The sequence below is a fragment of the Taudactylus pleione genome, unplaced genomic scaffold, assembly GCF_031769625.1.
Source record: "Taudactylus pleione unplaced genomic scaffold, aTauple2 ptg000125l, whole genome shotgun sequence".
Classification (NCBI taxonomy): domain Eukaryota; kingdom Metazoa; phylum Chordata; class Amphibia; order Anura; family Myobatrachidae; genus Taudactylus; species Taudactylus pleione.
The window spans coordinates 2,228,991-2,244,208 of NW_028284527.1; the positions used below are offsets into that span (position 1 = coordinate 2,228,991).

A 15,218-nucleotide genomic window follows, 5' to 3' on the forward strand; every position below is an offset into this window, starting at 1 on the left:
ACAATGGATGGTTCATTTGGGAGCCCTTCTGGATTCTCGTCGGCAAAGGATTTTCCAGACTCCGGAAAAGGTGTCCTCCCTACAACTGCAGATACACAGTTGCCTGAGCAGTGCCAGGGTGTCTGTACACTCGGCCATGAGAGTCCTAGGGTCCATGGTGTCGGCATTCAACATGTTGGAATTTGCCCAGTTCCATTCCAGGCCCCTGCAGGGGCAGATTCTATCGGAATGGAACGGGTTACCTCACCGGATCCGATCCCAGACACTGGTCTTGTCCTCGGAAGTGCGCCAGTCTCTAGCTTGGTGGCTTCAGCCATCTCATCGAGGGTCGCCCCTTTTGCTCACAACAGATGCCAGTCTCCGGGGTTGAGGGGCAGTGACCGGCTCGTTGTCTCTTCAGGGTTCTTCCCATAAACGTGCTGGAACTGCGGGCCGTGTACAGGGCTCTGCTGTCGTCAGGCACCGCTCTTCACGGAATGGCAGTTCAGGTGCAATTCGACAACGCCACCATGGTGGCGTACGTCAATCACCAGGGAGGAACTCGCAGTCGAGCTGCGATGTCGGAGGTGTCTCAGATCCTGGCTTGGGTGGAGTGCCACCTTCCAGCAATCTCGGCAGTCTTCATCCCGGGAGTCCTCAATTGGGAGGCAGACTTCCTCAGCCGTCACGACGTTCATCCCGGGGAATGGTCGCTTCACCCAGAGGTGTTTCAACTTCTCGTGGACAAATGGGGACTGCCGGAGTTGGACCTGATGGCCTCCCGTCACAATTACAAGTTACCCGTGTACGGCTCAAGGACAAGGGACGCAGGTGCAAGCCTGGTTGATCGCGCTGTAGGTGAAATGGAAATTTCACCTAGCGTACCTGTTCCCTCCGATCTCCCTGCTACCTCGGATACTAAGAAAAATCAAACAGGATGGGGGCACGTTTCTGCTGGTGGCTCCAGCGTGGCCCAGACGTCCTTGGTACTCCGATCTCAGGAGCTTGTCCGTAGATGTCCCGTTCCTTCTGCCTCAGCATTGGGACCTACTGTCTCAGGGGCCTTGCCTTTACCCAGATCTGGGTTGGCTGTCTTTGACGGCGTGGCTCTTGAGACAGCCGTCTTAAGGTCCTGCGGTTTTTCAAGCTCTGTCATTAGTACCATGCTGAGGGCGCGTAAACCTGCCACAGTGTGTGGCACACTTACTTTCAGTGGTGTGAGTCCAGAAACTTTGATCCGCAGGTGTTCAGGGTTTCTAGGATTTTGGCATTTCTGCAGTCAGGTCTTGACCTGGGCTTACGTCTTGCTTCCCTGAAGGTTCATGTATCGGCTCTGTCTGTGTGGTTCCAACGTAGAGTCGCTACACTACCTGACGTTCACACCTTTTTCCAGGGTGTTCTTAGAATCCAGCCTCCCTTTGTGCCTCGAGTGGCTCCGTGGGACTTGGCGGTGGTTCTTCGGGTCCTGCAGGGACCTCCTTTTGACCTCAAGTGGTTAACACTTAAGACTGTTTCTCCTGGCAATTGCTTCGGCCAGGAGGGTAACCGAGTTGGGGGCACTTTCCTGTAGTCCCCCCTTCTTAGTTTTTCACCAGGACAGAGCAGTGCTTCGCACTCGTCCTGAGTTTTTGCCTAAAGTTGTCTCAAGTTCCACATCAATCAGGAACTGGTGGTGCCAGCTTCTCAGTCCCCTGATCTTACAGCTGATGAGGCTTCATTGGACGTCTGTGCTCTCAGAATTTATGTTGATCGGACTGCTTCTGTTAGAAGGTCCGATTCTTTGTCCTCTTTGGTTTTCATAAGAGGGGTTGGCATGCCAACAAACTGTTGCCTGTTGGCTTTGTTCTGTTTTTCGTGAGGCTTATGTACTGGAAGGTTTACCTGTTCCAGCCTTTGTTAAGGCTCATTCCACTCGGTCTGTTGGTCCTTCTTGGGCTGCTAGACGTGGTGCCTCCGCGGTTCAGCTGTGCAAGGCAGCCACTTGGTCTTCCATTCAGACGTTTTTGAGTTTTTATGCGTTTGACACCTTTGCCTCTCAGGATGCATCCTTTGGGCGCAGGATTCTCCTTTCTGCACAGGAGCGTCCCCGCCCTTAGTTGAACTGCTTTGGGACATCCCCAAGGTCAACCCTGTGGACCCCCTATGGACCCTTAAGTAGAAAACAAGAGATATGGTAAGAACTTACCTTTGTTATCTCTGTTTCTACGAAGTCCATAGGGTCCACAGGGCGCCCGCCCTGACGCACCTGGCTTCAAAAGGGCTGTGTTGCTGGTCACCGGTTTTCCGTCTCTTTTCTGTGAGTATGGTTTTCTTGTGTATTCCAGTCTTCTGTCTCTCTGTTTAGTCTCCTCCTCCGGCCCGGGCTGCTTACCAACTGAGGTGCCTGTGGCTCGGGGGCGGGGTATAGAGGAGGATGGACCCAAGAGCATCCTGGGAGCAGCTAAAGCTTTAACTGCGTGGTGCCCGTGGATCCAGATCCAGCTATACCCCAAGGTCAACCCTGTGGACCCTATGGACTTCGTAGAAACAGAGATAACAAAGGTAAGTTCTTAGCATATCTCTTGTTTTTCTAGCTCAGTGAATTATCTGTCCACGGCAAGTCCGGCTGGTGCTTCTGTTGCACCTATGAGATTACAAACAACGAGGCTGGCTCCTTGGGAGCACTAGTTTATCCTTCCAAGTAGCAAATGTGGAGTTATTCTTGGGACCTATTCAGATAACTTTAGTAGTTTTGTACCTACTTCCTTCTCGTTAATTTTTCAGAGTCTGCTGTAGGGAAGAAAACCAGAAAACCTTGTGTTTTTGGTGCGTGTGAGAAGTCTTTAGCTTATGATTATTTAGTGTCTATTGTATACCCCCAGCCCAAAGTAACCACAACTCTGCCTCCTGAAAGAAAATTACACTTTTTAATTTACTGGTTAGTGACATTAATACTTAATACGTTTTTAATAAAGGAATATATATGCTAAACAGGCAACAGAGACCAAGATCACTTTTGTGTGATCCTAAATGGTATTAATCGAAAAACTGTTTCTAGTACACATTGTTAAAGATTTAATTAATGAAGGATGGGAATGGATGCACTTGAGTCAGTTTTAATCTTAACTGGATCCCTTTCAGAGTGAAGAAGCTACGAAGTAGTATCTATTCCACTAGATGGTGGCCTTCTAAAGAATCATATATATTTGAAAATGCAAATCTGCTTTAAATAATGCTGTTTCATTAAACTGTTCTTACGTCTGATTTTTCTATGACTTCAGTCTCAAAACCTCCTATTGTAGTATAATTTTTTTTTGGTCCTTCGTGTTGTGAAGTATCCAAACTCATAAGGCTATCAAATTAAAGGCATTACACAGCCCACAAACTATCTCTTTTTTTTAGTTTAGTTGCCAAGGATATTGGCACAAATTTTAGATATTTTGGGGTGGTTGAATTAAAAAAAAAAAAAAAAAATTTTTCAAATTGGCTAAATAGTAGATAATGAATGCTCTCAAGTAATATGGAAGTTGGCCATGACGCGCATATGGGTATCTGTCGGAACATTGTAGGAGGTGAGACGCGCCAATATTCCCCCTCCATATAGATGTGATCGGCCACCCAAACATCAGTCAGATGACGGTTGTCTATGGTGGTTTTTCTTGATTCTCGTTAGTATTTCAAAAATTAAAGCCAATCTAGGAAATACTGATGTCCTATTCGTAATCGGCACCATATTGCTACCCCAAATTCACTCTAATATGATTGACAATAAAATGATCAGTGTTATAATAATGCAAAAAGGGATTGATTTGCTTTGTGAAACTTCACTGGATCTCATTCAGATGTATAGTTTAGCTGTAGTTGCCAGGAGAGCCTTATGGGTGTCCGATCAGTCATGTTGACCACTTAGTCAATTGGTATGCAACATCAATAGCAAATGGTAAAATATTGAATTCCATGCTATACCGTTAGTGGATAAAAAAAAGCTTGTAAAATCCCAAATTCTGTTTTCCTCTGGCATCCATGCTCGGGGAGACTGCCATGACGTTGGGTAGAGGGCTCGCTTTGTTCTTGCACTAAATATCAAAGTTATGTTCCGCTTTAAGTATTTATTTGTAGTGCCTAGGAGTAGGCACGTTTATGTCTAAGTAGGTAGATTTTCTTTTATTATACTTTTCTTTTACCAGTGCAGAGGGAACTGCTAGTTAGCAGCAGGTGTGCGCTCGTTCACTTTGTGCCAGCTCCACGGTAGAGTCACTGCTTCACTATCTGAGTGTCTGGGGCTCCCCTTATCGATCCACACTCACAGGAGCTGTAGGGTTGACCGCAGTGGTAGTGCTGGCTGTATCCCTCTTTCCTGACCTCCCGATACCCAATGCTGCGTCTGGGTCCTGCTGCTGCTCTGCTGCTGATGCACACAAGGGGAATGGACAACCATTAGTCTTCTGAGAATTCTGACGCCATTCCCTGTTGTGCTGCTGGCACCTCCCCATCCCATGCGGGCTGAGAGCGCAAAATTATCACTGAAGCCAAGGCACCTAAGGCGAAGATATTTCCTTTTCATTCATTTCACTACTCCGGCATAGGTAAGTCTTGGACCTTTTAGAGGATCTGCCGATTTCTCCTGCAGGGGGACCTTTCAAAACCAGAATTCAACTGCTCCTTGCAGGCCCAACCTTAAGCCTGCAGACAAGCAGGCTGCATGATGCTCAGAGTGCCCAAATCTGTCCTCAGTGGTGGGGGCCCGCTTACATTAATTCCAGGACATCAGGCTTCAGTCAAATCCTAGGGGTTACATCCTGGACTGGGTCAGGGTCCCTTTATGTTACATCATTCCAGAGGGACCCAGTGAGAAAAGTGGCTCTGCTGTCGGCAGTGCATTCCCTTTTGGATTCTGGATCCATTGCTCCAGTTCACGTCTCTTAACAAGGTCAGGGATTTTATTCAAGTCTCTAGTAGACAAGTCGAACAGCTCATAACGTCCAATCCTCATTTTGAAACTGCTCAGTTCTCATCTGATTCTATCCAAATTCAAGCTGGGGTCTTTGCAGAGAATTGTTGTTGTGATGGACGGGGAAGATTATCTGGCGTCAGTAGACACATATAGGGCGCATAGCTCCATGTTCTCATTTGCAAGGCTCACCATTCACTTCTCAGGTGGGATACCTCCAATTCCAAGCCCTCCCGTTCACACTATCCACGGCTCCCCGAGTCTTCACAAAAATCAAGGCCCTTATGGTGGCCTTGTTGCTTTGCAAGGGTGTCTCCATCATCCCAAAAGGCTAAGGGGTGTATGTACTAATGTGGACTGAGAGAAAGTACCAACCAATCGGCTCCTAACTGTCATTTTTCTAGTAACCTGTAAAGTGACAGTAGCTGTGGTTGGTTGGTACTTTCTCAGTCCACTTTCTCTCTCCAAGGCTGGTCCATAAACCCCTTAATTCCTCAATCGCACTACAGTTTTTTTTTGTTTGTTTTTTAATCTGAGACCATTTCGTTTTGAAATTGGCATTATAGGTTATAGGTACAAATGACTGAGAGGACTTGAGCTGCTGAGGGGTCTTGTGAGAAGGTTAATTCCTCAATCACACTACAGAATAAAACCCATTGGGGCACTCATATGAGCATGTTGGATTCGTACCTATGTGAATTTTTTTGGGCAGAAAAGGTGGTGATGACCAATCTAAAAATTCTTGAAGAGATTGTAGTGTTTTGGCCCCCCAGAGTGAGTTTGTAAAAGTATGTTGCTCAGGAATAGTGGCGGGCAGATAACTGGAAAGATCCCTGCATTCTCCTCATTTGGCAACCATTTTAAATTATACTATCCGTATTAAAATAACAATTTCAAATAATGCTGGCTATTTTCAAACATAACTGACGTGTCTACAAGGTGACTCTGTGCATTAGTACACTTGTACCCCCACTGCAGATTGTATGACCACAGGTATGCCTGACAGGACTTCAATTTATACTGATTAAGGGCCTGATTCATTATGGATTGCTATTGCGATCGCAGCTGCGATTACTCACGCAGGTTCATTGCGAAAATATGCTAATGACTGCAATCGCTAAGCTATTCTACAGATGCCCATAGCCAGCATAGACACCCACTACCACTTTCGCACATCCGTAATACTTTGCAATCCTGCGTATACATTGTGAACATTGAGTAATATCGGCCCCTCATACACAATTACAACAGGTCTAACCGTACCCCATCCCCGTCATTTCCCCCAAACGCTCACTTTCTGTCAATTGGTCTGCGTAGTTTCTGTAGTACGCCAAAATCAGCCGCCTGCGAGCATAATCGCAATAGCGACCTGTAATGAATTGGCTCCTAAGTCCCATGTCAGACTTATTTTTCAGAGTGCATGTCCTCCTAAAGACTATACTTCGCAGACCGGTGCCAGGCTATAGTGTCTGTCCCTACCGCATACCTACAGGTGCTGCTGTATATGGACTATGTTGTTTTTTTTTTTTTTTTTTGCAGACTGAACTGTTATTTTCTGTGTGCAGGGTGCTACTTCTTTGTTTAGATATTTACCTGCTTAGTTTATTACTCAAGTATCGTACAATTTAATTACATTTACAGTATATATTTTGTTTAATGTAATCTTTACAACTTCTGCTGGATTGCAGTTTGCTATTGTTGCACACAGCCCAGCTAATTGCAACCCTAACATTTTAGTAGTTTCCCTCCAAAATGTGGAAGCCGCAAATATTCGTTTATTGCATGGGCTTCAGTCTTCCTCTCAGGCCACCTTGCTTGCCCTTTGCTGGAATCTACTCACAGGCTCTCAGCATACTAATCGAGGTTGTACCATTGTGGTGGATAGTAGTGCATAGCTCCCTATCCTGCAGAAAGCACTAGTCTCTATGCTAAAGGCTCTGCCACTGTGTAACAATCTAGTTTCTCAGTGGCTCAGTTCCTGACAGAGCAGGACCATGTTCGAGCTTGTATAACCATGCCTTTATCTACACCAGGGGTCTTCAACCTTTGGCCCTCCAGCTGCTGTGGAACTACAGATCCCAGGATGCCATGCCACAGTTTTAGCATGCTGTTATATCAAAACGGTGGCAGGGCATGCTGGGATGTGTAGTTCCACAGCAGCTGGAGGGCCAAAGGTTGAAGACCCCTGATCTAGACTGTTCCCCCAGCTACTAGCTTTGCGAATGCCTTTAAACGACTCACCCACCCAGCTCTTCGGCTTGCAGGGTCTTTCCAAGTCAGTAGATGGTTTAACGCAAATGTACTTTGCGCTGCTGCGGATGCTGGACCCTGTAGTCCCGTAGCAGCTTACCCTCCTTTTTCGCCAAGCTACATAGATTTCAAAATCCCCTCCCTAATGGACACTGTCAACCGTTCTCTAGAATTGCATTTTGAGGTGGGATCAAGCTAGTCCGGTTAAAGTTAAGGCCTTAATACCTGCGTTTTTAATCCACCTCTAGTGCTACTGCCAGTGCAGACTCCTTCCTATTTAAGCACAAACATGAGACCATTCTCCTTCCTTTCATTGCACATATAGAAGATTAGTAATCAGACAGAACCCAGGACACAACCTAATAATTGGTTCCAGGTCTCTAAAATCTTATTGGATTTTTGTTCGTTACCCCCCACCTAATGGAATCAAATGAGATACCCTATCTGGATCAAATAGTTCAGATATTAACATACAGGTAGTTGGAGTTTTCAGACCTAAGTGTGTATTATAACGAACACATGCTACTTCTCTCTTCCATCCTAACGTGGCCTTTCTGAGGGAGGCAACCAATTGAGGTTCAGACCTTTTGGAGTGTGCCCTCCTTTGGTCAGATGCTAGGGGATCTTTGGGAGGCCATCTTCTCCAGCAGCTTATACTCCTGCAGATGAGTGTGTGTGTTTTTCCTAAATTCCTCCTATAGGTCGATACGTATAGTTAGGTTAGGTTCAGCCGTCCTACAAATATATGTTTTGAATTCTACATGATCTGTTTTAACATGGTTAACTGTTAGTTTGCAGTGTGTGCTTGTTCCCGCTCTCTGGTTTCCCTACAGTACAGCCCGGGGTACATATGAGCTTCCTCATTTCGTAAGGTACTACCTGTTCCATATTCCGACTAAAGGGAACATTCCCCTATATATGTATGGGTATTTGCTTTCTTAGGTGCCATGCCCACATTGGCAAAAGAGCACTGTCTAAGGCCACATTTTCATATTTTCAGCATCTGTCAGATTACATTATTGATGGATAATACATTATTGACGTGAATACATCTTTATGCACAACCTAAGGTTGTATTTGTTTTTTTTAAGGGCCATGCCCTCAACTGACCAGAATGCAATTACTTTACCGAGTCCATATTCGTATAAGGTGTCCGTTGCAAATACCCCTGTCAACTTACACCTCACACCATATACAATTATAGTACTCACAGCGTATACTACATTATGTGTGTAATACAGAGGACAATGTGCTGCAGAGGTTAGGAGCTCTAAATCGATTAATGCTACATTTTACTAATATTACAAAGGTCTTATAGCGAGTTCTGAGCTATTAAATCCATAGCTTCAAGATTATACCATTTGCTAAATGCCTGCATTTACAGATTTTTTGGGGCCATTCTAGTGTACCTTCTTTATCAGATGTGGGCAGGTACACCGAACTGGTGCCTAAAAAGGGGCGTGCCCACCATGACTTGCTGGGCTGCCCCCAAGCTCTCCCCTCACTGTGAATGGATGCTGTGCGCATGTGCACAGCTAGGCTGTTTCAGCAGGGCGCCGCAACCTGCCTTATTCCTGAAGGGCAGAAAGCACCCTGCTGAAACAGCCTGCGGGTTCTGTCCTCCATGGGCCGCAGTGTCCCGCAGGTGGGGAAAACTGTAGAGCATAGGTCACCGCCGGTGAATAGATGCCAGCGCATGCTCCTGACATCCATTCAGTGACCGCAGCGTTTGTGGGCTGCCCGGCATGTCCGTAAGTCCCGGGCATGCCCCCAAGAGTGACGAAAAGGGGACACGTCATAAAGACATGCCCCTTTTCATTGGGCACTCCTCCTTTTTCGGGCGCTAGAAGTGCCCTTGTTCTAGGTCTGGCGCCCTGCCTGCCGCCAGACCTAGAGTGAACACTGTCCTATTCGCATCACTTTGAACAAGATGCATGTCAAGGTAAACTGTCACATGAAAACATGTTCCGCTCTGCCAAGTCACACCGCGCTCACGTGTTTTGTTTAACACGACTTGTAGCGCACGTAGGATATATGTATGGACACATCTGTAGCACCTTACCGGTCGTCAACTCAGTGCAGCTTATGCCGTTCACTCTGTACAGTACTGTATGTATAACAATCCTGAAGAATTCCAACTTAACTGATCTCTGGTGATTAGTCTTCACTGCTGGATGTTTCTTCTGCGGTGCATCTTCCTCCAATGCCCTGGCTTTCGTCTATTCTTTTCACGCTGGGGCTGGTAGACTGATTGACCAATCGATTGTTACTAACTTATCCTAGCAGGGTCTGGTATGTGGTCCTACTTCGACTATCATTGTGTCTTTCCTGGCGTCTCCTACTCTGGGCTGTCTCTGTCTGGGTCTGTTCCGGTACCTTCCTATCTGATTTAAGAGGGTGGCTAGCAGAACAACCTTTCTGAGGGGCAGGGGTTTCTCCGATGATGTTGTAGACTGTGCTCTGTATAGATCACCTAATTTTGGCAAATGTGGCGTGTATACATTTATAATAGAAATATATATATATTATTTTTTTTTTCTAGTGGATCCTGCAGTTTTTAATTTCTCCAGAACTCTAGCACTTCCTACATGTGGGCTTGGGCAAGGGCCTACACCTGTCTCCCCTTATAGTGAGGGTCTAGACCCTCCTGATCTGTCCACAAACTGGTTGTAGTCAGTCCTGTGGTACAGACCTTTCTCCAGCGGGTACCCCATAGGGAGCCCTTCTTTGTTTCCCAGGGGGGCTTCTTTGGGCCTGGTTTTGGTCTTACGGGCTCTTTAAAACACTCCGGTGTTTGTCTCACTTGTACTAACACCAGTGCTTGCATTGTATCTGTGAGATACATATATCCAATTCTGAAGATATAAAATTTTTTGAAAGGGTGGAAAACCACATCAAATGCATTTTTAAGAAAATGACTCTTAAACTTAATACTCAGATTAAACTATGATAAAGTAAATGGAAGTTAATTTCTCGTTCATTTTATAGTCCTGTATCTCTCAGATCACACGTGACCTGGTTCCAGGATCACTTTCAGGATGTTTCGTCCTATCTGTGGTCCTGCAGCACTTATTTGTTTTCTTTCAGCGTTTTCTTTACTGTATCAATAGGGAAATAGTGGGCCCGACTCTTCCTGTGGTGCATTCTTCAGATCTTTTGACATAGTGCGGGATCTCTGTACTTCTGGACAGGTCCCACTTTTCGGAGGCGCGGAATCTTTTTTTTTTTTTTTTTTTTGTGTTCTGTGACCTTTACAAACTGGGTGGGTCTGCTTCCAAGCAGAAGATCACTCACCAGATTAGGATGGTCCTCTGTCCAGGCTTCTCCGATAGGTGCTGTTCCCTCCCTTCAAGGGACAGCTTTGGGACATTTCGGTGTATTTCAGTGTCCCACATGAATGAAAGAGAAAATGGAATTTTGGTTCTTGCCTGATAAATCCTTTTCCCTTAGTCCATGGGGGATACTGAACGTCCGTCCTTATGCGCCTGCCTTTGCTCGGGGTTGTACCGGGGTATTGGTGGTGGCAGCTCTCGTTGGGTGTGTTCTGTGGCCTCGTCTTCTCCTACTCCTGTCCTTTTGAGCTTTGTTAGTGATAACTGAATGCTGAAAGCAGGGGGTGGGGGGTATAGGGGAGGAGGAACTTGTGCTGTTCAGAACTTAACCTTTTGGTGCCCAAACTCCTCCTCCACCTATATCCAGCATATTCCAGTGTCCCTCAAAATGATAAAAAGGATTTATCAGGTCAGAACCAAAATCCCATTATTTCTACCTAGGGTAGCTTCCACTTTTCAATTAGAACATACCCTTCCATCTTCATCCCCATCAACCAACTATAAAGAAGGATTGCATAAACTTGATATTGCCAGGGCAATTTCCATTTATCCCCCCAGAACAAAGCTATTGGGAAGGCTGATCAAATTTGTCTTTCCTGTAGTACTCGCCTAGGGCATTAACCATCCAAACATACACTTTCAAGATGGATCATTGATTTCTCTGTGTAGGGTAATGGATAATAGGCGCCAGATGTAATAAAGATGCATTATATAAGAGCGGTGGTTACCCCTGAGCAACACAAAGCTGTGGCTTCAGCAGATGATTTACCAGACCTTATCTTCTGGATGTGGCATTTTCCGCTGAGGCTCAGTTTGGAAGGAAAATAGTTTTCAAATACTTTTTTTTTTTTTTTTTTTGTTCTTTGCTATTGTTTTGTAGTTTTACTGTTGGTGATAGTTTACCCACCATCTTGATTTATTTGCTGCTTAGGTATGTCATATTTTATGGGTGCCATGGAGAAAGGACATTAAAGAATCATTAGTTTGAGTTACTTGATATACTACATGGCAGCTGGATATTCTCACCCATGTTCTCTTTATATATTGAAGGACGATATAATAAGCTTTTCAAAGACGCCAGATGTAAAGAGGTGTTGCATTTATAAAACCTCCTGGGAGGTTTCCTTCTCTACACCACTGAATAGACATTAACCCATACATTATTGCTGCCATAAAGTATTTCAAGGAAATCTTTCTCGCCTCTCTGACCCTCCATCTCGCAGAGTAAATTGCAAGCCATAGCCCTTTAATTTATCTCTCTATTTAGAGCAAATTTTGTAGGATTAAGTTTTTTTACTATTTTTTTTTTCAGGTTTGAAGTTCTGGCTAAACAGTACAAATCAATGTACCCTTCACTAGAAATCGACATTGAAGGTGAACTTGGCAAACTTAAGGTATTTAGAGGCCAACAGAACACTGGTTTTTGTTTCTTTTAGAATTTGGTCACTGTTACTTTTTTAATTCTTATCCATACGAATCTCTACAATCCTAACAAGAATGAAAAAGAGAAAATATAAAAATATATATATATATACGTGTGTATATGTATATAGATGTGTATGTGTATATATACATATAGGTGTGTGTGTGTATGTATGTGTGTGTATATATATATATATATATATATATATATATATATAAAAAATATATTTATTTATTTTTATTTCTACATCAGGGTCCATAGGGTATCCACAGGATACCTTGGGGTATGGGTGATGGCACCATAGAGTTAGTTTTCAACCTCCCAGGATGCACTAGGGTCCCCCTCCTATACCCCGCCCCCGAGCCAAGGCATCTCCGTTTTCGTTGGTGCCCGGCTCGGAGTCGGATGCACCTGTTTAGAGGGGGGCTAAGGTTAGCCCCTGAAGTTTCTTCGTAAGCAGCTGTGGCTGCTCATCTGGAAGTACAGCATGGACAGTCAATGCTGACGTCCATGCTGTCTTCCCTACACCCCTGCTGGTACCAGAACGCCGGTACTGATCCGGGGATGCTGGTAAGCATCTGGGGTCACAGCTAGCGGTGACCCCAGATTTTTGGGACCATGGCCGGATTCAAGGGGACAGCAGGTATGCAGCGGGGTCACGCGGTGGGTCCCTGCTGAGCACATGGTCCAGAGTCCCCAGGCAGGGGGCTCCCTGGGGACTGGCTGCAGCGTGGAGCCAGGTAACTAACCTGCGCTTCCACTACCCCCCTGGGACAGTGGACCGCGGCTGAGCGGTAGCGCTGTGGCGTCCCAGGGGTTAATTGCAGGCCAGGGGAGCGCGCCTGCCCTGTACACAGCCGGCGCCTCCCCCACTGCACACAGCCCTCTCTGCATCTGCTGACTGGCCCTGTGGTAGCGCTCCTCCTCTCTGCTCCTCGGTGGCCATCTTTGCTGAAGCATGATGAGCGCTGCTGGACGCTGATGATCGGTGGCATCGTGGTCTGGGTCCCCCGGCATACCTCTCCTCCGTTGGTAACAGGTCTGTGTATGCAGCGCTGTGTCCTACCAGGCTCTGTGTCTGTGTAGTTGAGGATCAGCGCTGATAGTGCAGGAATTGATTTCTTTGCATTGTATGTGACTGCTGCTAGCGTCTGCTGCCTGTACTTTCACTTTCTACTGTCAGCCATTTCACTGTCCCTGCTCTTCTTCTGCTAAAGCCCTTGCGGTGCGGTGATTGCAGGGTGGTTCTCCCACTATACTAACAAGTATCAGTGAGAGGGGTCACATACATACTTACTACGTGTAAGGTACCAATAGCGGAGGGGGAGGGTAACGCGGAGGGGCTATGTCGGCAGTGTTATTTATTGGCACGGCCAATTACTGTCACGGCTCCGGTACAGGAACCGCTCTGGGATTGTTTCGCCAAAGCGCTTACAACCCTAGTGGACCAGTTAGCTCCGCAGCCTGCGTTTTCACAGATGGGATTGTCCCAGCAGTCAGTGGTGTCGTCACCCATGCAGGGTTTCCCGAGACACTTGATGATACCCCACAGTCTCCCTATTTCCCCTCCCCTGGTCTCTCAGGAGCCTGCGTGGGTTAATTCACTGACAAGTTCTGTACAGCATTTGTCGGACGTGTTACAAGGGGAGTCTGTGTTGCGGCCACATAAGCGGCCGGTGGCGTCTTTGTCCGCTCCTTATGAGGATGACGATGGGACGTCTGATGATGGGGAGATTGTGGATCTTTCTGAGCAAGAACCTCTCCATACTAAAGAGTCGGATGCTAAGTCCAAGTTTTATATTCCTGGACTTATTCGGGCAGTCCGCACAGCTTTAGTGATTGAGGATGACGATCCTCTGGTGTCCAAGTCAAAAAATGCCTTTTTTAAGGATATTAAGGGTGACGCCACAGTGTTTCCTCTTTCGGGTCAGTTAGTAGACCATTTAGAGGAGTTGTGGAAACACCCTGGTAATCGGTATCAGCCTCAGAGACGCTTGGCGGTGGTTTACCCGTTTGCGGACAATTATTTTTCTAAGTGGGAATCCCCTCCACAGGTGGATTGTCATGTGACAATCTGGTCACATGTGACCCCTGGTCCGAAGTGCCACGTTGGCCATGCCCTCCATGTCCTCCTTGAAGGATGCTACGGACCGTAAGGTGGAGATCTGCCTAAAGTCCGTTTATTCCCTCGTGGGGGGGGGGGGGCAGCCAGGCCGGCTATTGCCATTTGTTGGGTAGCCAGAGCTATGGAGCTCTGGGCGGATAGTTATGAGGAGTCTTTGGATTCCGACTGTTCGGCTGAACAGACAGTTGGTAGGCAATCTCCGGGATTCGGCCACTTACATCAATGAAGCGGCTTTGGATATCAGTACCCTAACTTCTCGGATTTCTTCGGCAGCTGTAGCTGCTCGTCGCACCTTTATGGTTGCGATCTTGGAAGGCGGACGTTGATTCCAAGAAGGGCTTGGAAGCTTTGCCTTTTAATGGAGAAGTCCTATTTGGTCCGGATCTGGACAAAATTGTAGCCACCCTGGCGGAAGCCAAATCTGCATGTTTCCCGTCTCCTGCTGTTCCTTTCAGTCCAGGTACGTCGTCCTTTCGGCCTTACAGGGCCCAGAGTAGGCCCAAAGCACAGTCTTTTCCCTGACAGGCTGGCGCCAAAAAATCGTCCAACCCCCGAAACAGGCCTGGAGTACCAGACTTCCGGCCCCTAAGAGTCCGATGACAAGCCTGCGGCCTGATGGTCCGGGCCTCCCTTTGGGGAATCCCAAAGTGGGAGGCCGCCTGCTGCAGTTCGCCCAGTGTTGGTCGGTAACCACGACAGACAATTGGGTTCACGAGGTGGTTTCTCACTGGTATGCCCTCTCCTTTCGGCACAGGCCCCCATCCCGATTCTTCACCACGGGTCTTCCATCAGACCGGAACAAAGCCACGGAACTGCGGAAGGTTTTGCACACTATGCTCCAGGCTGGAGTTATAGTGCCTGTGTTCCATTCTCCCAGAGGGGCCAGGGTTTCTATTCCAATCTGTTTTTGGTGCAGAAACCCAATGGGTCGTACCGTCCGATTCTCAACCTCAAAGCACTCAACAAGTCCTTGCGGGTGCCGAGGTTTCGGATGGAGACCCTACGGTCCATCATTCTGGCGCTGGAACCTGGGGATTACATGGTGTCGTTGGACATACAGGACGCTTACCTACATGTCCTTATTCTTTTACGCCATCAACAGTTCCTCAGGTTTGCAATCCGCAACGATCACTTCCAGTTCCGGGCGTTACCTTTTGGCCTGGCGACAGCACCACGTGT

The 15,218-nt window shown here is 46.8% G+C and overlaps 1 protein-coding gene across 1 annotated transcript in view; it reads left to right on the forward strand.

Annotated features, from left to right (window-relative positions):
- The window catches only part of LOC148523896 (adenylosuccinate synthetase isozyme 2), a 177,522-nt gene that overhangs the window by 70,671 nt on the left and 91,633 nt on the right, over positions 1-15,218 (forward strand). The window contains exon 7 of the mRNA XM_088472490.1: positions 11,804-11,885. Coding sequence (XP_088328616.1) covers positions 11,804-11,885 — 82 coding nt within the window. The remainder of the gene's footprint in view (positions 1-11,803; positions 11,886-15,218) is intronic.